We start from the raw sequence: 23,313 nt of genomic DNA, 5'->3' as shown, positions 1-23,313 counted from the left end.
AGATAAGCGGCAAGAGGGCACACCGACCACATGGTCTCTGCCACGATGTGACCAGATCGGGGGCTGACCTGACACGCTGGACTAGGCCGGTGCCGCAGTCAGCGACCGACCAAACAATGTGACCACTTGTCGCCATGATTACTGCCTAGGTTATGTGATGCCATCAGAGAGGCTCATATTTTGGCCTCGGGCCTGCACAATGTTTTAACAAACTGGTTTTATATCCTAGTTGTACGGTGGTAGTTTGTATCTCTACCCCTGTAGAGGCTTATTTGTACCCTTACACTTTGAAAGTTAATATAAATACTGATCATGAGCATACGGTGCCGGGGACAACCAATTTTGTGATCATTATAGGCAATCCCTCCATCCCCACTATTTATCTAAGCTTATCCACTCAAGTGAGTTAAGCTCTCGCCGCACCTTATTTGTTGAAGAATTTTCTTTCATCGACATCTGCAATTGTTAGGTAGGTAGTGTCGGAGGCAAGCCCGCACCCATGAGTGGTGGATGTGGTAGTTGCTAATGGCAGATATGCGAAAGCAATGGCCCGATATAGGAGCGAAATGTAAAGGCTCTCCTTTTCCTCCTCCTTCTCTATATCTCCTTCCCTTTTTCTTCCTTTTGCCTGCTCCTCCTCTGTCTCTTTGTTTCAATGGCGTTGTAGCCAATAAGGGGGCTTCATCTCCCTTAGCCCCCTGAGTATCCGCCCCTGCGCGGAAGTAGAAGACGCAGGGGGAGCGCAGGTTGAAACACAAACATCAATCAAACTGTGCAAAAACCGGCTGTTACTTAGAGCAAACCATAAGGTTGATTGTCATACATATCCATGCGAAATATTGTTCAACTCGATGTCTTTTATCGTATACGCTTGGTTTTACGAGGAAGCAATAAAGCTTATCAAAAATTGAGGTAATCATCAAACATGATGACATTCAAAATCAGAGCTACGTTAGAAAGTAGAGATGAACAAACAAAATGGATAGTTGCAAGGCACCAAGGAGAGCTGCTCTGTTCCCTCAATTAACATGGGCATGCGTCAGCTCGCGATTACTATGCCGTGCTGCAAATCTAGTTAGTTGGGGGAATCTTAACTTATTATAGCTTGATTTTGCTGTTACAGCTCCACAAAATGTACTTCCCAATAAGAGTTGGATCGAAAACTAAAAAAAAAATGCTTTTAAAGAGCCACTGCAATGATATGGTAAACAGAGCCCAAGTTAAACGCAGTACGATCCAGGCAGTGAAGCATTTTTGGGACTTCCACAACCAACAGAGAGCCAAAAGCTTCATAACCCAGTTCTGAAATGATTTGAGGAATCGACGTATGCACAGAAATGCTGCTTCAGGACGCACTGGGGTGACCCGGAAAGTCATTTATAATATAAAAGAGAAATAATAACAGATCGTCTCGTTTCTCTATAAATAATAACAGAAATATAATAATACCCAGAGTATCAAGTAACTAATCTTAATTTAGCCCTACTGCCACCGTTGTCTCCTCTCTAAAAAAATGTACCGATAAAACTGAAATCCATGCATGAACCAGCTAGTTTATGCCTACTACTATAATAATAAACAAGATACTAACAGATCCCAACACCGGCCTTGAACTGCAGAAAGGTTCTGCTATGTCAGCTTAGCATCATGCATCTGCTCACATGAAATCCTACTTCCTCAACAAAACTGCACTGAAGCCTGCATAATAAACAGAAGACTTAAAATTAAAGGAAAAACAAAAGTTTTGAAGCAAGGAAAGGCTGAGAGAACACAAACACGAACCTAGAAATATCCAGAAATACCACTGGTGAAGTGGTACAGCAGTCAAAGGAAACTGAGGTGAACAGGACGCCATATCTACATATCAGCATGCCCAAATGGTGCGCGCACAAATAGCTGGCCATGAAGTGTGACAACAGCGGATGTTTGGTGAGGATCAATCCTCGATGGCAAGTTAACCACCTGAGACAGAAATTTCATTTCCTGTTAACCTTAGAGAGCTCCCAAATGTGCTCGTGTTATTCAAAGGGCAGCTATCACCTTCTTGAATGGAGTGATCCCCCAAGGATTATCAGCCTGCTCCGGATCCCCAGTGATAACCAGACGCCCAGCAGGGTCTGACTGAACATGCACCTGCACCACCAGAACAAAAATTTACATTTTCCTCTCCAGCATAGCCTCATTATATATGGCAAACTCCTAGCTTATTTGGCATGGGTCTCTGAAAGGATTAATTTTTACGTCAATGAAAGGATTCTCACCTCCTCTCGTAGAAGTCCTGGAACTAGCGCATAGACTTCAAAGCAATCTTTCTGCAGGAAAGCAATAACCAATGTAACTTTAGTTCAAAAACAAGTTGAAGTTCACTAGCAAAACTAGCTCATATGCAATTATTTCACATTTGAGACTCCAAAACATATGTAATATTTGTGCACCATGTGATTAAACAAAGCAATCCTAGTTGAACTTACAGTCTGTCGAACATTGATCTTCACCCAATCGGCAGGTTCTCCAACGTCAATGACCATAGAATCTTCCCTGGAATCAAGCATTATGTTACGTACAGGAATACAAACCATCACACCATTGTTACAGGCATACAACATCTGAATATATGGAATAAACTTCTTCCTGATGAGCTCAATTACACTAAAAGGTACTACGATATTTAGGATTTCTCCTATTAATTGCATAGTAGCATGTTTGGTGGTCATGTCCTTTTCATCTTACATATTGTCAATCAATACTTAAAGATAACCAAATGACTGGATAGGAAGCCTTAACTGTGACTTATTTATTTTTGTACGGGATGGCTTGTGAGCGTACTCTGGACTAGATGCTTTCTTTCTCTTGAGTACCCCTAAACATGTCATGACGAATACATGAGAAAAAACTGCACAGAATGTCAGAATGCATTAGCAAGAGAAAAGTGGTGAAGCATACCGAAGCCTTTTAGTTTTTTATCACGACTTGAAAGTGGGACTGAATCTTTGTCCTGTAGAAAGGTAAACAATTTTATATAAAAATAGTAAGTAAATAAAAGTGAACGCCAGTAAAAGATTTTTTTACCTTTGAAATGTGATCTCCATATGTGTCGTTGGCGAGGAGGCGGTGAGCATGCCAACCCTGCATAGCACGCACTGCAGCATCTCTTCTAACTCTGGCGGAAGATGATGGATTCACAACCATCTACAAAACCGTCAACAAACTTGTCAAAGTAACTAAAATTAGCAGCTTGCACCTTTCAACAACAGAACACTTTCGGCAGTGTTATATTGATGGGAACATCAAAACTTAAAAGTCAGCCTTCATCTTAAATTAGCACGTCCATTTCAATAAAATCTGTATTCATAACTGACACTAGTTTTCCAGAAAGAAACAGTGCACAAATCCCCTTGGCGTTTCTGAATATAGACTGATCCTGCCCTTACTATGAAGTATTAATTCTACATGACTCTAATGAAAATGAATTAATAAGCAGATAAAGTTCTTTTACATTACATTTAAATTGATAAGATTAACCCCAATAAACAATGCAGATATATGCTAAACAGGAAAGTAAATAAAATTATTATAGAAGTTAAAACTGCATCATAAAAAATTACAATAAGGGTTACCTCATGGTCAGTACCACCAGGCTGTGGTAAAGCAGGAGGTGGTATTTGAAGCTGACCAGTCCGGACTTTGTGTTTTTCATACTCAAGAAGTGCCTAAGTTATTTGGTTAACATAAGGGAAAGAAACCAATGAATCAATATAAAACAGAAATCAGTAAGCTTAGAGCAATGACTTTTACTATATTCAATATAAAATATGGTAAAACATTAAGGATATGAACTATTTAAAGCATTAAATGAAGTAGCACTAGCATCTAAAGCATGTGCAACAGTTATATTTGTTTGGCTCTAAACTATTCAGGGCATTAAGTATCAGCCTTACACAAAATGAATAAAAAATCTCTAGCACTTAAAACGGTTAAAACTTATACACCAATAATTGTAGCGCCTTCACTCTAGCTCCATATTTATATTTGTTAGGCCCCTCCATAAAAGATTTATATTTATAAGAGCTAAACTGAGGTCAAGTGGTGTAACTTGTTTGTTCTGCACGTAAACTGATGTAAGTAGAGCATGCAGCAGCGACACTACAAGAAACAAAGTAAACATAGGCCTTCCTAGAGCAAGTAGGAAATCAAACAAAATCCTGCAGCAAAAGTGGATAACCTTCTCATAGAAAATTCGAAATGACCAAGAAACAGTAGTGCAGGTCCTGCAAAAGAATATGACCCAAACCAATAATCACTCGGCATAAGAAGGATCCTCCGCAAACTCACGTTTAACATGTACTGTGAAAAGAGACGCTTACTTTGGTGGCCTGAAAGTCTCTCCAACTTGACGCCATAGTTTACAAACAGTTACCTGAATAAGCAAAGCATTCAACTGGAATAACTGCCACATTCAAGAAAAAAGTTGCATTGTTTACGACAGGAAGGAAAACAATGTGTTGTGCGGTGCAGTCATAAATATAACTGAACACCATTCATCATGTGTCATCAGTATTTTACTTGCTCGTGATTTCAGTCGTTGGACGAACGAATATCTCTGCAGTATCTACAGTATCATGTACCTGCTCGTGGCCTCCCAAGTGCGCGACCTGCCTCCACAACCTGGATTCCAACAGAGCAAACACACGGTAAGTACGTTTAGACGACAAGAGATGGTACTGGAGTAGCTCGGAGAAACGAGAGGTAAAGAAAGATGCGCACTTGAGGCAGTTGAGGCCCTTGCCGTAGAACTTGGGCGGCTTGAACTCGAGGCTGTGCTCCCTGTGGAAGCGCTCCAGCTCCACCATGAACGCCGCCTGTTCCTCCTCCGTCCCGGAGTCGTCGCCGTCGAGGAAGGGGTCCGACTCCACGCGGTGGCTGGCGCCGCTCTGGGCCATCCCGGTGGAGCTCTCGCCCTCCACCTTCACCTCCGCCCTAGGCGACGCATCAGGGGTGGAGTGGTCGTCGTCGTCATCCTCCTCCTCGTCACCTTCGTCATCCTCTTCCTCCCCATCGCCGTCGTGTCTGATGGCGTCCTCGCCGTTCGTCTCCACCCACGCGCCGCCCACAATCCCCTCCCGCTCCCCGCAGCCCTCGGCTACCGGCGCGCGCTGCCCACCCCCACCCGTGCCCACATTGGGCTCCGCCCGATCCGGGGAGCCCTCTCCCTCGCCTTCGTCGCTCTCCGGGTCGGTGTCCGGGGGGCTGTCCCTGCCCCGCGCAGGCGCAGCCTCCACTTCCGCCACGGGCACCGCCTCTTTCTCGGCGTGCGGGAGGTCGTTCGGGTCGTCCCCGTCGCGGTCGAGACTGGCGGTGCCGCCCCGCGCGTCGCTCATCGGGGGCGGAAGGGGAACGGACGGCTGCTATTTTCGCGGCAGGTTTGCACCGAGGCGTGAGGCGACAGGCGAGAAGAGAGACGGAGGAGGAGGATGGCATGGACTTGGAGGCTGCAGTTGGATGGATCTCCACGGCTCGCGACTCGCTCGCCGCTTTCGCGCCCGCGGGCCGCCTCTCCTGGGCCTATAGGGCCTGACCTACCCGCCTACGCTGCCACCTCTGACGGCTCAAGCCATGGGCCTGCCTCGCGCACGTGTGAGTGGGCCATCTGTGCCTTGGTCCTTTCTGGGCTGATTATTTCCGGTCTTGTAAATATCTGCGCTAATTATTTGATCATATTGAAAAGAGTAAGACCTTGTTTGGATACAAAGTATTTTTTGAAAATTTAAAAAATACTACGATTATAAAATATACTTTTTTATTGAAAGTTTTAAAAAATATTTTAGTTTGGAAAAACGAGGTGTTTGGAGATAACAAATCTTGAAGTTTTGAAAACCAAAGTATTGTTAAAAGTGTACTCTTTTTGAAGTTTTAGAAACTCCACCTTAGTACCTCATTTTTCTAAAATGTGGTATTGCATGACTATGATTTCTAAGACAGAAGTTTCTTAATACTATACTTTTTAAAAACTACGACATTCAAAGGCGCCACAAGTTAGATCATGGTCAAGGGTTTCACTTCACGGCCCAGATTCCTGTCGTGAAGAGATTTTCGTTCCCTTCAGCGCTCCAACGGTTTCCCTTCACGGTTCTTGTCACGAAGAGATTCCTAAAATCATTCACTTCAAGACGGGATTCTCTCTCATTTTACTTCGCGGCTTCCTTCGAAAGAAAGTTGTTGGAGATGAGAGAAAATAAAGAGAATGAGAACGGGAAAAAAATCGGAAAGAGAACGAAATAAAGAGAATATGGTTGAAAATGATGTTAAGTGATTTAGCTAGGGACCTACTGTAAGTCACCTATATGCAGGTTAGAGGCTTAGAGCTTCTCATGTGTATGCAGATATGACGGTAGTTTCTCAATACTATATACACGATTGTTCTATAATCTGGGCCAGCTATATGCAGGTTAGAGGCTTAGAGCTTCTCATGTGTATGCCATCTAATTTGAATTTAATTAATAATGTCTAGTTCACAAAATAGCCATTTCTAGCAAAATACAATATCAAATACCACGCGTACCAAACATGTCATGTTTTTTTTTTACCAAAACTGCACTTTTCAAAAATCGTGGTATTTCATACCTACATCCGAAAAATCATGGCATTCAAATATTGTTGTTTTAAAAAACTGTAACAACCAAACATGCCCTAATATAAAAACACTTTTTGTCTTGAGCTTATGCTCAAAGGGGAATTATCAGGTGCCTGAGTAAAAGGTGGTGTGTGTGCACAAGGGTTTTGAGCTGGCATCCGCGTCTTTAATAGTAGATGAATATGTAAATTTACTGCTGTGTCCACCATTTGCTAATTAGATGATATCGGACGACACAAACATGAAGGCCGTGTTTGGTTTGAAGCCTATGAATATCTTACCAAAGTTTGGCATGCTTACCAGATTTGGCCGCAATTTGGTTCATTTCAAATTTGGCATGCCCCCCCCCCCCCCCCAAAAAAAGGGCATTGACACTGTAGGGAAAGAAGGTAAGCATGGCGACCCGATGGTGTGGCACTGAAGCAGCATTGAAGATGGGAAGAGCTGATGTTGCTGCAGCTTAATTGCAGCACGCAGTCCAAGGTTTTGAGACTGAGTATGTTAGATCATCTTCAACAGCTATCTCAAAATTTCATACTCTATAATATTATTACAGTATCCACTATCACTATTACAGCACTTCCTTTTCCAACCATCTCCGACAGGTATTCTATAAATCCACTCCATATCTTCTCTCTCTTATATTATGATCTTTTCCTTCAACCGTCCTCTTCATTCTTCGCCCCCCTCTCTTCCCTCTTCGTCCAGCGCTGGTCCTCCCGTCGTGCCTCCCCCTCCCTCATCCAGCCCCGTCGCCTCCCCTTTCAGCACCCCCCTTGCGCCTCCCTCTCCCTCGTCGGGCCGCGCCGCCTCCTCCTCCAGGCCATCGCCCCCCCCCCCCCCGCCTGCCGCTCCCCTCCCCCCGGTGCTGGACGAGAAGAAGCCGGATAGCGGTGATGGCACGAGAGCGGATCTCACGGAGGGCGAAGAGGAGCGCATCGGGCGCCGATCCACTGCCCGCCGTGCAGCGTCCAGAGTCACCGTGGCGGCTAATTGGAATGAGGACCAGATCCTCCGCGTCCACCGAGGTGGTCGCCCCCGCTCGACTCGCTTCGCCCGCGCGACTCCGACCTTCCTCCAGTTGGCGGGAGCTGTGACCGTTGGGTGCCACGCGACCAGGTACAGTGTTACGGACGCTCGTCGACACCACAAATTTGGGGTGTTCTAGTTGCTAAAAAATGGATGCCGCTTCCCTGTAGACCTGGATACTGACTCCGTTGGAGACGTCTGCGGGGTGATGCCAAGCGGCATCCGACGTGGATGCCGCTCGGGAGTGGGATGCTGAGTCTGTTGAAGATGGCCTTAGAATGACAATATATCTTAAACTGTGTATCGGATTAGCAATCCATTCGCATTAAAATATTCTTTGCAATTATTTTCGAAACAAGATTACACTTGGTTATATTTCGGTGGAAAAAATAATATATGAGCCCCACATGTCATGCTTATAACTTTGACAGGGTTTAATATGGTTGTAATCCAAACACTATTTTTCCTTCTTGTAATTTAGCATTGCACGCAAAATCGGTATGGTAGCAAACCAAACAACCATTTTCGCCCATGTTTTAACATTGCCCGAGTTTTGGTAACCTCAAATTTTGGTATGGCTAACAAATGGAACAAACCAAATAGCCCCGAAATTAACACTTCTCATATACATGCTCAGCTTCCACCAATTGTCCAATTCTAATGAAGTTTGGTTGGTTGCGCCCTTTTCTAACAAGCGATGCCATCATATTTGGTTTGTTGGCAAGCACAGAGGACATCAAGGGCCAAGCTTAGAAGCATCCAGATTTGCGTGATCCTATCATGTTAGAAATGATCACTTGAGTAACCCCATCATATTTTACTGCAAGCAAACACAACCTTTCGTGAACAATAGAACGAACTCTTCGTGCATCGTCCAACCAAATAGATTATGTTTGAGTTTCAAAAGGTAAATTTCTGTTTATATCTCAAAGTGCTCTTGTCCGATCAAATCACGTCGAATTCACGATTAAAAAAAAAATCAGTTTGAATTCATGCGAGTACTTGGCGAACATTTTTCAACTTGACAACTTTGGCTATTAAACCCAAGTAGTTTGCTGAAATCACACGAATATCTTCCATACTTTACAGAAACACCATTATTGTACTCGTTATTACATCTCCACGCCTAAACGCGTTCTGCTCTCACTTCCGCGTCCCCGTCGTCCCCGTTCCTCCGAAACGAGCCAAACAGCCACCACAGATCCGAGCTCCCCTCCGTCCTCCCGGGCCACGGCGATCACCACCGCCGCGGCGCCGCCCATAACCACACCCAAGCCACTCGCCCGGTAGCCTCGTCGCGGCCGAGGGTGGGGCGGCCATGGAGGACTACCCGGAGGAGCTGCGGACGCCGCCGCTATCCCTCGTGTCCATTGTGGGGTGCCCGGAGCTGCACCCCTCGATCTCGGCGGCGCTCAGCTCCCAGCAGCCGCCCATGAACACCCTGGCGCTCCCGGACTTCGCCAAGGCCTCCATCCTCGCCCACAGCGGTAAGACCCGCGACCCGCTCGCCCCGCCGCCGCCCCCCGCGGGGATCCTCAAGAAGGACTGGCTCCTTAAGCACCGCACCCGCGTCCCGGCCGCCGTGGCCGCGCTGTTCCGGGCCGATCAGGTCTCCGGCGATCCTGCCCAGTGGCTCCAGGCCTGCTCCGATCTCGAGAACCTCAAGTACGTCGTCTGGATCTTTTTCATTGTTGATCCCAAATTGATGTGTGCACTATCAGAGGTTTAATTGAGAGTGTTAGGAACTTAGGATGTAAATGGGTAGTTTCTCAATCTTTTGGGAATTTGGGGAAGCATCACACAATAATGGCATCAGCTAGTATAACAGAAGTTGACGCGAAGTAATTTTGGTTTGTTGGACAGGTCTGTAATTCAGGGAAAGAACACTAAATTAGTGGTGGTCCTTTTACAGGCTCAAGCTGGTGGTAAGTGCCCTCTTCAAGCATTTGGAATGATTTATCTTCTCTCTATGCAATAATTGGCAGACTGTGTGCATTACTTGAGGCTAGTGGAATGCCAATTACGGTGAAGGTTAAAGTCGAAACCCAATAATGTTTTGCAGATGAGCTGAGCGAGGACGTCATAGTTGCCCTGAGAAAACGCGCGGAAATTGATTCTAAGCACCTGGTTGTGTTGGTTGAGCACGACGAAATAGAACGGAACAAATCTCTCAACAAGTCTGTGCATTTTTGAAACCTTTTTTTCCCCTGTGATATACTATTCCACTTTGTAGAGCAATCTTTATCATTTTGTTTGTGGCAATTTCCTTGGAGGTATGCATGATAATCAGTATAGTATCCCACATTTGCAGATTGAAGAATGTTTTTGCGGAGTTGTGTTCAGCATTCTATAAAGAGGAAGGGCGAAGGATAAAGGCTCGCATTGAGAAGAGGAACTTTGCTTCTGTTGAGCTGAGCATCCGCTACTGCTTTAAGGTAAGAACCTCTATCTCCAAGAATCTAGTGCTGTTAATCATTCAAGGTGCAAGTTTAGAAGTACTGGAAACAAAGAGAACCTTTCATTTACACTTACTTGATAATTTAATCATTGACTTTTCTACATTGTTCTGATCTTTCCATTTGCTGCATTACTCTGATGCACCAGGTTGCTGTTTATGCGGAGTTTAGAAGGGATTGGCCAGAAGCATTAAAGTTCTATGAGGAAGGCATTCGTGTTTTGCGTGAGGTGCGATCACATCCCTATTCCATAACTTTGTAGCCTTTTAAAGATTGATAATTAATTGAATCAACAACTGGCATACTGAATGGATTCTCTCAGAAGTTTCTTAAAAAAACTAGGGCTATCATACATCCAAAAACTTTAACTGTTGGTTGATCTGCCACCATTTCTTTATCAGTTTCTATTGGCTTTGCACCATCCATTGATAATGTGCTCATTTTTAGATGATTGGAACTTCAACAAGGTTGCCTCCAACCCAACGCCTAGTTGAGATAAAAGCAGTTGCTGAGCACTTTCACTTTAAGATATCAACTTTGCTACTTCATGCCGGGAAAGTAGTTGAAGCAATCACATGGTTCCGCAAGCATATCCGAAGCTATGAACGGGTTGTCGGAACACCAGAAGTTGCCTTTCTTCACTGGGAATGGTTTAGCAGGCAGTTCCTTGTGTTCGGTGAGCTTATAGAAACAACATCTGCAACTGTTCCAGATACACTATCTCCTCGATTTGGTACTGCTGACAATGCATTGACTGAGTGGGAATTTCAGCCAGCTTACTACTATCAGGTTCAACCTTCATCTTTGTGCAGCGCTGCAACAGAGAGACACTCCATTTACTTGATTGCACTAATAATTGATTTATCGTGCATTCCCTTCTGACAGTTAGCGGCAACTTACTTGAGAGAGAAGAGGTATGCCATAGAATGCTCTTCGTCAATGGCAAACCTTACCACAGAAGTAAACGGAATACCTGAGTCAGTAATGTCTTCTGTATATGTTGGCCAATATGTGCGCTTGTTTGAGCAAGGGGATACAGTTAGTGTGGTACCGTAAGTTCCTTCATGCTTGTTCTTTGATAACATAATTTTTTAATGAATACTTATACCACAAATTTGCTTGGGGCTAAAAGGCCTTGTTATTGCTGTCATTGCACTTATACCTCAAACTGTGGTTGCAGCCTTTCGGATACTGAATACACAAGCTACGCTTTGTCAGAAGCTGAGAGGTTTCAAGATTCTTATGAGATAATTGCGTTGTTCAGAAAAGCTTATGAATCATTTCAGAGCCTAGGTGCTACAAGAATGGCTTCTGCTTGTAGTGGTGGAATGGCCATAGAATATTATGCAGCTGGGGATTTTAGCAATGCAAAACAACTTTTTGATGGTGTTGCTGGTCTATATCGCCAAGAGGGTTGGACCACTTTACTTTGGGAAAACCTAGGGTACTTGAGAGAGTGCTCAAGGAAACTTATTTATCTGAAGGATTTTATCAGTTATTCCCTAGAGATGGCTGCATTACCATTATTTTCTGCTAGTCGAGAGGAACATCGAGAAAATAAAATTAAGATTGGGCCTGCAGGTACTCCTACCATTTCCAGGAGAGAGAATATACAGCGGGAAGTTACTAATGTTTTGGAAAGAAAACAGTCACTAGAAGGAATTGGTGATGGATTTAATAATGTGATGGAAGAATTTACTCACCTTGATATTGATCAAATAAGTCCGCTAAGAATGGTGCTTACCGCATCTGTTGCTTTTCATGATCAATCTGTAAAACCTGGTTCACCTCTGCTTGTCAGTGTGTCACTGTTATCTCATCTTCCTTCTCCAGTTGTGATTGATCAGTTGGAGGTTCAATTCAATCAATCTGACTGTAACTTTGTGATACGTAGCACACAGGAAGATTCTCCTCCTTTGAATTCAAATTTGAATGACCAAGTTGTTCAAGCTACTTCTCTTACACTACTCACCAATAAATGGATTCGGTTGACACATGAAGTTAAATCAGGTACTCTTATATCAGTATATTTGCTTCGTTTCATTAAGTGTTCATCCACTTGCTGTGTTAGCATATGTCATAAATTAAATCTTGTTGGCTGCCTGGCCCACTATCTTAATGTACGAAAATAACTGGTGAGACTAAAGACTCCATGCGGGCACCTGGATTAGCAAAAGCCAGATTCTTTGTGTATTTCAGCATTAATCCACGAAAATCAGAAAATCCACAAATATTATATTGATTTATTTATAGCCGAAATTATTATTTTTGGGATGTTACACTCCTCGTCAAGTGAAGAGGAAAAATCTTATAAATACCCCCACTAGTCAGGAAAATAAAAATTATCATGTTAACTGAAGAAAAAGAAAATCTAATCCATACGGTATTGTCAATTGAAAATTTCTCTTACAACTAAAATAACACGCCCCATCCCCATGGCATATTATGAGAAACACAATGTAAACTGTAAAGGTATTTCATGTACTCTTAGCATGCTGTACAATGTCTGCATATACTGATATGCCTTAGCTATACCTAAGTTGGATAAGAAATCAGGTAATACCAAACACTTAGCGTTAATTGTATAAGAATAGGAAATTATGGAGGAAACAGAATCAAATTGTTAGCTATGGTGGAACTAGCCATATGCAATATATCGGCTAGTTATCTAGTTGTGGAAAAATATGAGGCACATCCATTTTCAGAAATATTCAGCATAAAAAGAATTGTCATGTTATGTTCCATCTTGAAAACTGAAACCACAGTTATGGCTCATTTATTTTTGACTTTGTTCAATTTCCGTGATTTTGGGGTTTCCCGATTTTCTCCTTGATACTCGAATATTTGAGCTGAAGCTTTCCTCTACATATGTTGGTGATACCTTTTCCTACCACTAGTTCCATAATGGAACTAACATTGTGAGTGCGTTATGCAGGACAGAGTGGAAAGCTAGAATGTTTGTCGGTGAAGGCGACAATAAACAAACACCTTGTGATTTGCTGCCAAGCTGAAAGTCCTGCTTCCTTGGAAGAATTCCCATTATGGAAATTTGAGGACCAAGTGGAGACACTGCCTACAAAGGACAATGTTCTTGCCATTTCCGGGCAGAAACTGATCCAAGTTGAAGAGCCAGATGCTCAAGTTGACCTTATCTTAAATTCTGCTGGTCCTGCATTAATTGGAGAGTTATTTATCGTACCTGTGACCATATTGTCAAAAGGGCATGCAGTTCATTGTGGTGAGCTGAAAATTAACCTTGTTGATGCCAGAGGTGGTGGTCTGTTGATGAGTCCTAGGGAAGCAGAAGAGTCTGAAAGTCATCATGTCGAACTTCTTGGTGTCTCAACTGTGGCCGAGGACAAAGAGTCAAAGGAAGAGGTTGATAGCATAAGAAAGATTCAGTACTCATTTGGGGTTGTATCTGTTCCCACATTGAGTGTGGGTGATTCCTGGTCGTGCAAATTGGAAATCAAATGGCATCGAGCAAAGTCAGTCATGCTCTATGTTTCACTTGGCTACTCCCTAGGCTCAAGTGAAGAAGCAGCACTGCACAGGCTTAACGTGCATAGAAGCTTGCAAATTGAAGGGCAGATCCCCATGATAGTTAGTCACCAGTTTTTGAGACCATTTAGGCGAGAACCCTTGTTGCTATCCGGCATAAGATCCTCAAGTGGCGATGACAAAAAATGTTCTCTTGCTATGAATGAGTCTAATATGCTTATTTTGAATGCTAGAAATTGCACTGAGGTGCCTTTGCGTTTGCACTCTATGACCATCGAACCTGATGATGATGGAAAGCAGCTCTGCTCAGTGCAACAGATTAGCGGAATTTCCAGTGGACATGCAGTTATTGCTCCTAGCGCAGAATACAAAGGAATATTTTCAGTCAATCCACGGGCTAGCAATTCAAACTTCAACCTAGGTGAAATTTGCCTGAACTGGTCAAGAGATTCAAGCCTTGGAGAGGGTCAAGAGAGCCGTGTAGTTATGAAGCAAAGGTTACCTGAGGTCAATATTGAGGAGCCGCCGCTTGTCGTGAGCATGGAGTGCCCTCCCTATGCTATCCTTGGAATCCCTTTCACTTTCTATGTGAAGATCCACAATTCGACGTCCTTACTTCAGGAAATGAAGTACTCCCTTGTTGATTCCCAGAACTTTGTTTTCTCTGGGGCTCACAACCATGCTGCATCCATTCTGCCGAAATCGGAGCATATTATTAGTCATAAGCTTGTGCCACTTAGTTCCGGCTTTCAGCAGTTGCCTAGGATCACAGTAACTCTGGTGAGGTATTCTGCTGCATTGACTCCGTCAACCTCAGCAGCAACTGTCTTTGTATATCCCAGTGAGCCTAAATTCAACTTGGAAAGGAGCTGTTCGACATCCGACGAGTGCGTGAGTTAAGACTTGCACAAATTCACTCCATTCTCTTGATTCTCTCAGCTTGGCCCCCAGCCGTAAGCGAGGCATACTACTGGATAGACCATCAGTTTTACCTTCATGTTGATGTTGAAGAGACTTGAATCAGATTGTCGTTGGCGAAACGATTGGCACGCACAAAAGTTTTGGCATTCTTTTGAGTTGATATTGTAGTCCTTTTGGATTAACCACATGTCTGTAACTTATGATTACACCATTGCTTTTGGCTCTAAGGATAATACATACACAGGATGGGCCAGTGTAAATTACTATATCTTATCCCATATCTTCAGTAGACTCTAGTTCTTTGTTCATGTTTTTCTACGCTTCTCATGATTCCATTGCCTCTGTAAACTTGTGTTGTTCAAACTAGATTGACCATATCTTATCAGTACCCTTTTGACTTGTGTTGTTCAAACTAGATTGACCAATATCTTATCAGTACCCTTTTGTCATTCGCTGGAAACTCCTTATGCTTGACTTCGAACGAGATTGAGACGTGACGACGTAAGATATGACGATGGCTGCGTGCTTCATGATAGTCGCCGCCGAGGAGATACAAATGCCCGTCAAAACGCCGCCGCGAGCAGGTAGCCGTCGCGGTCAGGCGGCGGCGCGCTCCATGCTGAAATCCTTCAGGCATAGCATATCCTCGTGCATCCGCGTCCATCTGTACATCGCATTATCTTCTTCCCCAATTCACTCGCCTCGCCGTGTTCACATTCACGGGCCGCTTCGTAGTGCGGCTGGGGTCTAGGGTTTAGGCTTGCATAAAAATCGAGGAAAAATATTCGCAGCCCTTGTCCGCCTCTCCGCGCCGTTCTTTTTCTGGTTCCCAACCTCGGCCTGACCCGGGCGCTCCACTGTCCCCGCCGCCGTCACCGCGACCCACCTGTCGGTACGAGATGGAGGCGGCCGCCGCGAAGCAGAAGGCGAAGAAGCACATACACCTCTTCTACTGCTCCGAGTGCGAGGACCTCGCCCTCAAGGTCGCCGCCGCCTCCGACGCCATCGAGCTCCAGTCCATCAACTGGCGGTACGCCACCCTCCCCTCATCTTCCTCCTCCTTCTCCTCCCGCCTCGCCGACTCTGTGTGTGCCTGCCGCCAGGAGCTTCGACGATGGGTTCCCGAACCTGTTCATCAACAAGGCGCACGACATCCGGGGGCAGCACGTGGCTTTCCTGGCGTCCTTCAGCTCGCCGGCGGTCATCTTCGAGCAGATCTCCGTCATCTTCGCGCTGCCCAAGCTCTTCATCTCCTCCTTCACGCTCGTGCTGCCCTTCTTCCCCACGGGCTCCTTCGAGCGCGTCGAGGAGGAGGGGGACGTCGCCACCGCCTTCACCCTCGCGCGCATCCTCTCCATGATCCCCAAGTCCCGCGGCGGGCCCACCAGCGTCGTCATCTACGACATCCACGCGCTCCAGGAGAGGTTCTACTTCGGAGACGACGTCCTGCCATGCTTCGAGACCGGGATCCCGCTCCTGCTGCAGCGCCTCCGCCAGCTCCCCGACGCCGACAATGTGTGTAGTGGCATCCATTATTGCGTTTCGAACTTTCTTTTGTGCTGAATTCCAAATGTACTCATGACCGTTGGCATTTTGCACGCAGATCACCATTGCCTTCCCAGATGACGGGGCGTGGAAGCGGTTCCACAAGCAATTGCAACACTTCCCAATGGTCAGTGGGTTCCTTTTCACGCTTGGATATGTCTAGCTCAAATTCTGCTTAGCTTGTATTGTAACCAAGGATATGCATGTTGTGAAATTGCCCAATTTCAGCGTTCTCTTTCATGGGTTTCATGTTGAGCTGTTTGGTTATATAGGTAGTCTGTGCTAAGGTTCGCGAAGGCGACAAGAGGATAGTTCGAATCAAGGAAGGGAATCCCGAAGGGCGCCATGTTGTTATTGTTGATGATTTAGTGCAATCTGGGGGAACTCTTAGAGAATGCCAGGTATGATGAATTGTACTATTCGATCGCTTTGTTGTGACATAACTACATACTATTTACTCAATTTGGATTTTTCTTAATTCCAAAACGATGGAAGCAGATCCTCCACCATTCAGTTGAGATATCTGCTATTCAGTTAAGATGGCTGAGGGGCACACTGCCGCTCCATTCTTTCTTTCCCTAGTCATCTGGGAAAGAAAGTAACACGCTCCTTCAATGTTCACCTAGACGCTAGACGTAGACAGTCAGTCACCCCATGACTAGCGACTAGGCTATTTAGACGGCAACTAGACGGTTTAGACGATTTTATAATGTAGTAGTAAAAATGCAAAAAATATGTTTTCAAGTGAGATTTGAGGCATACCTTCCAAAGAAATGCAACTTCATTCATCAATCAATAATCATCATAACACAGAAGAAGCATAGCATATCACACACCACAAACACAAGGAGACGACACCCGGGCTGTAGGTGCTGGACCATTGCCTGAGCCAGCCGTGGCGGCCGCAACGCGCCGTCTGAGGGGAGTAGAGCTAGAGCATAGATCCGGTGTAGGAGGAGTATACATAGATTCAGGGATTAGAGCTAATACTTGTCCACTGCATGGGATTTGCGGAGCGAAGGGGTGATAGTGTGGGCGCGGGTGATGGCATGGGTGCGTCAGCATGTGACGACTCAGTTGCGGCTGTCGACGACGGATCGGACGAGGTCGCGGGCGACGGTGTAGGCGCAGGCGCGTGGGGCTGCAACCGGCGGTGCCGCCAAAGATGAGAGGAAAGAGTCGAGAGGCGAATGGGGAATGGATGGATTGATTTAGGTTTTGTGTGGTGCGGGGAATGGTTTCGGGGTCAAAATTTGGTCCCACGTGTGGCCAAAACAACCCTCCTGAGTGGACCCGCCAGTCGCCAAACTTTGCATCGCCAAGACGACCGCCTAGTCTTGTCCAACACCGTCTAGATTCACTAACTAGTCCGCATTTGATCAGAGTTGATCGTCTAGACAGTCTAGCTGTCTAGAGTCGCGTCTAGGCCCTAGACTGGACGTCGAGGCTTCGGCTAGTGACTAGTCATCTTCTAAACGCGGTAGACGATCGTCTATGTGAACATTGCTCTCCTTATTGGACACTACTACCAATACATTATTAAAGCGAAACATTAGTGTCTTCTGTTGTGAAACCTATTCCTAGCAATAGTCAATTTTAGGGCTCCTCTTGAACTCTCACTTTGTTGGTGGACTTGGTGCAGTAGCGGGCCCAGGTTTTTGAATTTGGGTGTACAAACGATATTATATATAGCTGATTTTTTCGACAACCATAAATATTAAACAATGTTAAGATACAAAGCAAAAATTGTTCATAATAATGACATCATCTAAGGTAATATAAAAGAGCTAAAAAAATCGAAATTACAATTCAACTTTACGGTTCCTCATCTTTTGAAATGCATGTATGATGGCATCATCCTCAACTTGCAAAAAGAAGTCCCGCTCAATAAATGTGACCAAATAATCATTCATGTATTTGCTCCTCATTTTATTCCTTAGCTTATTCTTCATATAAGTCATTGAAGAAAACACCCTCTCAACACTAGTTGTCGCTATAAGAAGAATTAGCACCAATTTGAGAAGCTTGTGAACAACTTCAAAAATGCATCTCTTCTTTGTTTCAACAAGCTTAATAGAAAGATCGGCAAGATTTTTCACATCTTTAAACCTCTCATCCCTTCGCACATCTACGATATAATTTTTTAGTTGATTGGGAAGTTTCAACATTTCATCATTTGTGAAATCCTTAGGATAAAATTGAGCAAGCTTAACCAAAATTTTCTTATCAAATGCAGCAAATGAATCAATAGGATTGAATGATACCATGCCAATAAGTAATTATGTGTTCACCTCATCAAACCGGTCATTAAGCTCCTGAAATTGCCTATCAATAACACCCAAAAATATATCAACATGAAAGCGGTGTTTATTTGTGACTTCACCATAGAACCTTGGAGATCTTCCAACCGGCTTGTAGCGACCATTCATATCGACAATTTTGATCTTATGCTTCACACATAAAGAAATGACACCTTGAAGGAAAGTATCCCATCCACCATCTTCCCGCAATAACTGCAATTGTTCCTTTGTGATATAAACAAGAGAAATAGCATTGACAATAAGTCATCTGTGTACCCAAATATTTCTTCTATCAAATGTAACTCAAATGATGTCAACATAGTTTAAGCCAATATAGTCTCTGTCCCACTATAGTCTTTCCTAATCTTGATGAGAACTTTCCGAATTGATTGGTACAAAGCAATAATATGTAATATAGTTTTATAGTGAGATCCCCACCTTGTATCACCTGGCCTTCCCAAGCCCATCTTTTGATTCAAACCTTGACCGGTTTCAAGTTCACCCAATTCCAATGATTTAATGATAAACTCGACTTGAGACACTCAAAGTATTCTTATCTTCCTACAAAAATTCCCAAGAACATTCAATAAATATGAAAGTTGTTGAAAAAACCATTGACAATCACCACTCTCCTTAGCAACAGCAACAAGAGTTGATTGCAATTGATGAGCAAAATAGTGAATATAATAAGTAGAAGAAGACTCATCCATAATAAGTTTCTTTAAACCATTAATGTGACTCTTCATATTACTAGTTTCATCCTATCCTTGCCCACGGGCCATAGAAAAGCTCAATTGATGATCCATAAGCAAATCTCCAATTACAGTTTTTAGTGTTGAAGATGTAGTGTCTTCAACATTGACAACACCAAGAAACCTCTCAACTGGCTTTCCCTTTTTATCAACATAACAGAAGCAAAAAGCCAATTGTTCATTTAGGGACACATCACTAGATTCATCTGCAAGTATTGAAAAATGTTCATTACCAAGATCCTCCATAATAAGCCTAGGGCCAGTTTGTTTCGGTTTCAGATTGTGGCTTTCAGCTTTTACAATCCGAAGCTGAAACAAACAGATAGCTTTTTACAATCTGCTTGTTGAATTGTGGGAATCCAAGAAGCTGGTTTCCCTCAGCTTTTCACAGATTGTGAAAGTCCATTTTACTGAACTGTCTATCAAAGTTTTGAGAATATACAATATAAAAGCTTTTCACAATTCAGTTTTTTACAATCCAACTTTTTACAATCCACAATCTACAAGCTGTTTTTCAGAATTCCCAGCTGAAACAAACATGCCTTTAGTAGTTTCCTTGGCATAAGAGCTTATGAGATCCTTTTGTATCTTGTGGGCTATCATTTTACTTTTTTTTAGTGTTCTTTAGAACCACCTTATTAACTTCTTGAAAATTATTTGCTAGAAAATTTAAAAGCTTAAGGATTTTTCCTTTATTTTTAGAAGTTTCACTTTCATAAAGCCCACGAAAAGCCATCCTTGTCTCAAGAGAAACCTTATGCACCTAAGTGACCATGTTAAGCGGGCTATGTAAAGAACCGTGTACTGTTTGGTTGTCGAAGCAAATAACTGTTGAATTGATCTTTTAGGTTTCACAAATAAATCATATTTCTCTTGAGCTTGATTGTGGGTACTCTCACCAACATGTCTCCTAAACACCTTGTTATGGTTCCAATTTTTAAAGCCCCTATTCACAAAAGCATCTCCACCAGCACAACTATTATCCTTGAACAAATAACAAACCAAGCAAAATGTAGCCTCTCTGTCCACACTACATTCAATCCAATTATAAGTATCAAACCAAGCAGGCACAAATTGACGCATACCTCCAATCATTCTTCTTTCAAAATTATGGTCCCGTGGTTGATAAGGCCCCAATGCAATGAATCCCCTCCTCACCCTATCTTGATCATTGATATCATAATATGCAATTAGAATCCTCTTCCCAGGATCACGCGGAAGCAAGTCAATATCATAAATTCCATCATCACTGTCATCCACTTGAGCCGCTTCGTTCTCTTCAGCCTCTTCATGAATTGCATCATCATTGTCATCATTTTCAATGATCGTGGACAATGGAATTGGGAGATCAGGTTCCGTGCGAGCAGTAATCTCAATCTCATTGTCAGGCACAGGCAATTGAATGGAAGGAGAAGATGAATTGATTTCAGCTGATGTCTTTTTTGACTTTGCAGCTTTACTCCACATAGTTTTCAAATCAATTGTCTTTCTCTTGATAGGCTGCCCGCGTTGCTTCATAGTCCCCTCTAGAGGAAAAAAGGGTGAGCATATGAGCAATTGAATTCATGATAAATGATGGACAAAAACAACCTTCTTCTCACCTAATCAACTAAAGAATACATATGTGGAATACATGGCATCATGAAAAATGTTGTAAGCATCACAAAAGAAATCTGTTTTTTTTTCCTGTTGCAATGTTTAGGTTACTGCCCTTTTTCTATCCCTGCCTGCGATTATTTACTGCCTTTTAGGTTACAAAAGCATGTATGATCTATGGTAATAAATAGAGTAAAATTAGCATGTGATTGTAGATATGGTCGGAACAATCATGGTTAGTTTGCCTGGAGAGGAAATACATAAATACAACACCCATACAATCAATGGTAAAATGTATTCCTCCCAGATTAGTGGGGTGCCTTCCTATTACAGTCTAACCTGATGGAGTAATATCATCTTCTTTTTCCAAATTGCCAACATGACGCCTCAAACATTACCAGTTGTTAGCAGGTATTAGATGGAAACAACACATCTCATAGAAATCCACTTGATTCTCATTCATGTTAATACACAGATATGTGATCGAACAGAATCAGTTATGGTTCGTGTTAGACTCTACGTTCACAACTCCACCAAGAGCATGCTTCAAAACAATTAGTTGCAACCAGCTGGTTATCACATGGGTACGGATAATTTTACTAGAGAGGAGAATTGTTTGTTCAGATTAGTTGGATTGCATCTGGATGTGTTAACTCCATGACAAGTTAGTTGGTAGTTTATTGCAAAACGGCTGTGCAATTGTGTAAATAAGGTGAGGTGAGCCACTCGCACTCACCAATGGAGATAGAGCTCCCGTGCCCGCACCTGTGCTCGGCGGCCCTGGCGCTGGCAGCGCCTAGGCCCACCACCGCCCTGCTGCTGGCGCCCGCTCCGCCGCCCACGCCGTTGCCGGTCGTACAGTTGCCGCCAGTGCCGCTGGTACCCGCACAGCTGCTGTCGCCACCATGCCCGATGGTCCCACCCTCCATATGGATGTCGAGCTGGTCGAGCCGCTTCTAGGTTTGGTAGAGGTGTGGAAGTGGAGAGCGAGATGTGGAGCCGCCAGGACTGGGTGTCGCTGCCGTGTTTGTGTCTGGGTGTGGGGAATGGGAGCTGGCATGGGCTTTTGGCCGTCAAATCAGATCGTAGGACGGTGGGGTGACCGGGTGGGGCGTTACATGCGGGCAGCTGGCCACATCTGGCCGCATGGGCTTAGCTTGTTTGCTCATTACCTAATACCTGATACATACTAGTATATATACTAACATTTTTGCACAAAAATTTGGATGTACATCTGTACACCCATGACCCTGAGTGGGCCCGCCCCTGACTTGGTGTACCGGTTTTACTTTTGCAAGTTATCACACAGTTCAATCAGCAAATGTTGAGTGTTAATGATGATGCAATTATAGACTTTAGTGGCATGTGCTGCTTTCCTGTTTTTTTTTCTAGAACCAAATATGCTTTTCTATTACTGAACACTGAATTTTCAATTCTATCTTGTCTTTTGCAGAAAGTTCTGGCTGCTCATGGCGCTTCAAAAGTCAGTGCCTATGTGACTCATGCTGTGTTCCCTAAGCAGTCATATGAACGCTTCATGATTTCTAATTCTGGTATTTGTCAGTTTATCCATTTCCAATTTTGCAGCCATTCAGACTTTTAGTAGCTTATCATCTGTTCCTCGCAGCTGGGCCAGGTGACCAGTTTGCTTACTTCTGGATCACAGACTCGTGCCCGCACACGGTAAAAGCCATTGGTCAACAACCTCCATTTGAGGTGCTGAGCCTTGCTGGCTCCATTGCGGATGCCCTTCAGATATGAACTTGTACTAGGAGACGGGCATCAATTACAGATGCCCATCAGATATGATGAACTTGTACTAGGTGATGGGCTGCTCCTGTTTTGCCTAAATGTAAGAGTTCATTTCCAGCTCCAGCAAAACAAATAATGTGGAGTAAGTGAGTTATCTAATTACTGTGGAACTTGGAGTTTCCACAAACAGCCCGAGGATGTGATAATAAAATCAGGCATTCAGTGTTCTCTTTGTCGGCGCAGTTCTCAGCATTTTCTTCTGGAGCCAATGCTTTAATTTCCTGAGTTATTGAGTATTGATAGCCTGAGACTTTATTTACTGGATTTGGTTGACAACAACATAAACTTCTGGTTCCATGGAACTAAGTTTCAACCTAATTATTGAGTTTCCATCACATTGGATGGATGGTGATACGACTTATGGCAATCAAAACCTGCTGGCTGATTATTTTTTTGGTGGTTCTCCTAATAAAAACTACTTGAGTAGAGTTTTTTTTTTCTGGATCCAATTTATTGTATAATAAGCTATTTTTCGGGTTGATTTGATCGGATGCTAAATTTTAGTCTGGTCAAAATGCTGATTCTTTGATCCTTGATTTGGACTGTCGGCGTCAAATGTGGCACAGGGGACTACGATGGCGTATGAAACACCAGTTTTCTACAGTTCATGTTCTCACTGAAATTTCACCGCAGAAATTTGGCAGCTTGGATTGTTTTGCGAGTAAACTTCTAATAAGCTTCCAGAAATTTGAAATTCTCCTGTACTGTGAGTACATCTGACTTGTCATTGCCGGCCAATGGACACGTGCACCAAACTCGAACTGGAAAAT

General features: G+C 43.7%; 3 protein-coding genes across 3 annotated transcripts; 2 read left to right on the top strand and 1 right to left on the bottom strand.

Moving 5' to 3' along the window:
* Positions 1-1,341: 1,341 nt before the first annotated feature.
* Positions 1,342-5,485, bottom strand: LOC133921378 (AT-rich interactive domain-containing protein 6-like). The gene is made up of 13 exons (XM_062366220.1): positions 4,765-5,485; positions 4,626-4,665; positions 4,365-4,417; positions 4,223-4,268; positions 3,618-3,710; positions 3,070-3,189; positions 2,944-2,995; positions 2,785-2,860; positions 2,472-2,538; positions 2,262-2,312; positions 2,041-2,133; positions 1,783-1,962; positions 1,342-1,698 (listed from the first exon to the last, which is right to left on the bottom strand). The coding sequence occupies exons 1-12, from the start codon at positions 5,376-5,378 to the stop codon at positions 1,858-1,860; spliced, it is 1,410 nt and encodes a 469-aa protein (XP_062222204.1). The 5' UTR covers positions 5,379-5,485; the 3' UTR covers positions 1,342-1,698; positions 1,783-1,857.
* Positions 5,486-8,757: 3,272 nt separating this feature from the next.
* On the top strand, positions 8,758-14,844 carry LOC133921381 (uncharacterized). Its single transcript, XM_062366222.1, has 9 exons — positions 8,758-9,325; positions 9,524-9,585; positions 9,723-9,837; positions 9,972-10,095; positions 10,265-10,345; positions 10,564-10,905; positions 11,002-11,168; positions 11,297-12,126; positions 13,052-14,844. Exons 1-9 carry the CDS (start codon positions 8,979-8,981, stop codon positions 14,515-14,517), a joined length of 3,534 nt encoding a protein of 1,177 aa, XP_062222206.1. The 5' UTR covers positions 8,758-8,978; the 3' UTR covers positions 14,518-14,844.
* A 264-nt stretch (positions 14,845-15,108) lies between these two features.
* Positions 15,109-22,715, top strand: LOC133921384 (ribose-phosphate pyrophosphokinase 4). Its single transcript, XM_062366225.1, has 6 exons — positions 15,109-15,568; positions 15,642-16,053; positions 16,142-16,210; positions 16,356-16,484; positions 22,185-22,284; positions 22,359-22,715. Exons 1-6 carry the CDS (start codon positions 15,438-15,440, stop codon positions 22,490-22,492), a joined length of 975 nt encoding a protein of 324 aa, XP_062222209.1. The 5' UTR covers positions 15,109-15,437; the 3' UTR covers positions 22,493-22,715.
* The last annotated feature ends 598 nt before the right edge of the window (positions 22,716-23,313 follow it).

The sequence above is a fragment of the Phragmites australis genome, chromosome 6 (genome assembly GCF_958298935.1).
Source record: "Phragmites australis chromosome 6, lpPhrAust1.1, whole genome shotgun sequence".
Lineage (NCBI taxonomy): Eukaryota > Viridiplantae > Streptophyta > Magnoliopsida > Poales > Poaceae > Phragmites > Phragmites australis.
This window is presented reverse-complemented; position numbering and strand designations above follow the sequence as displayed.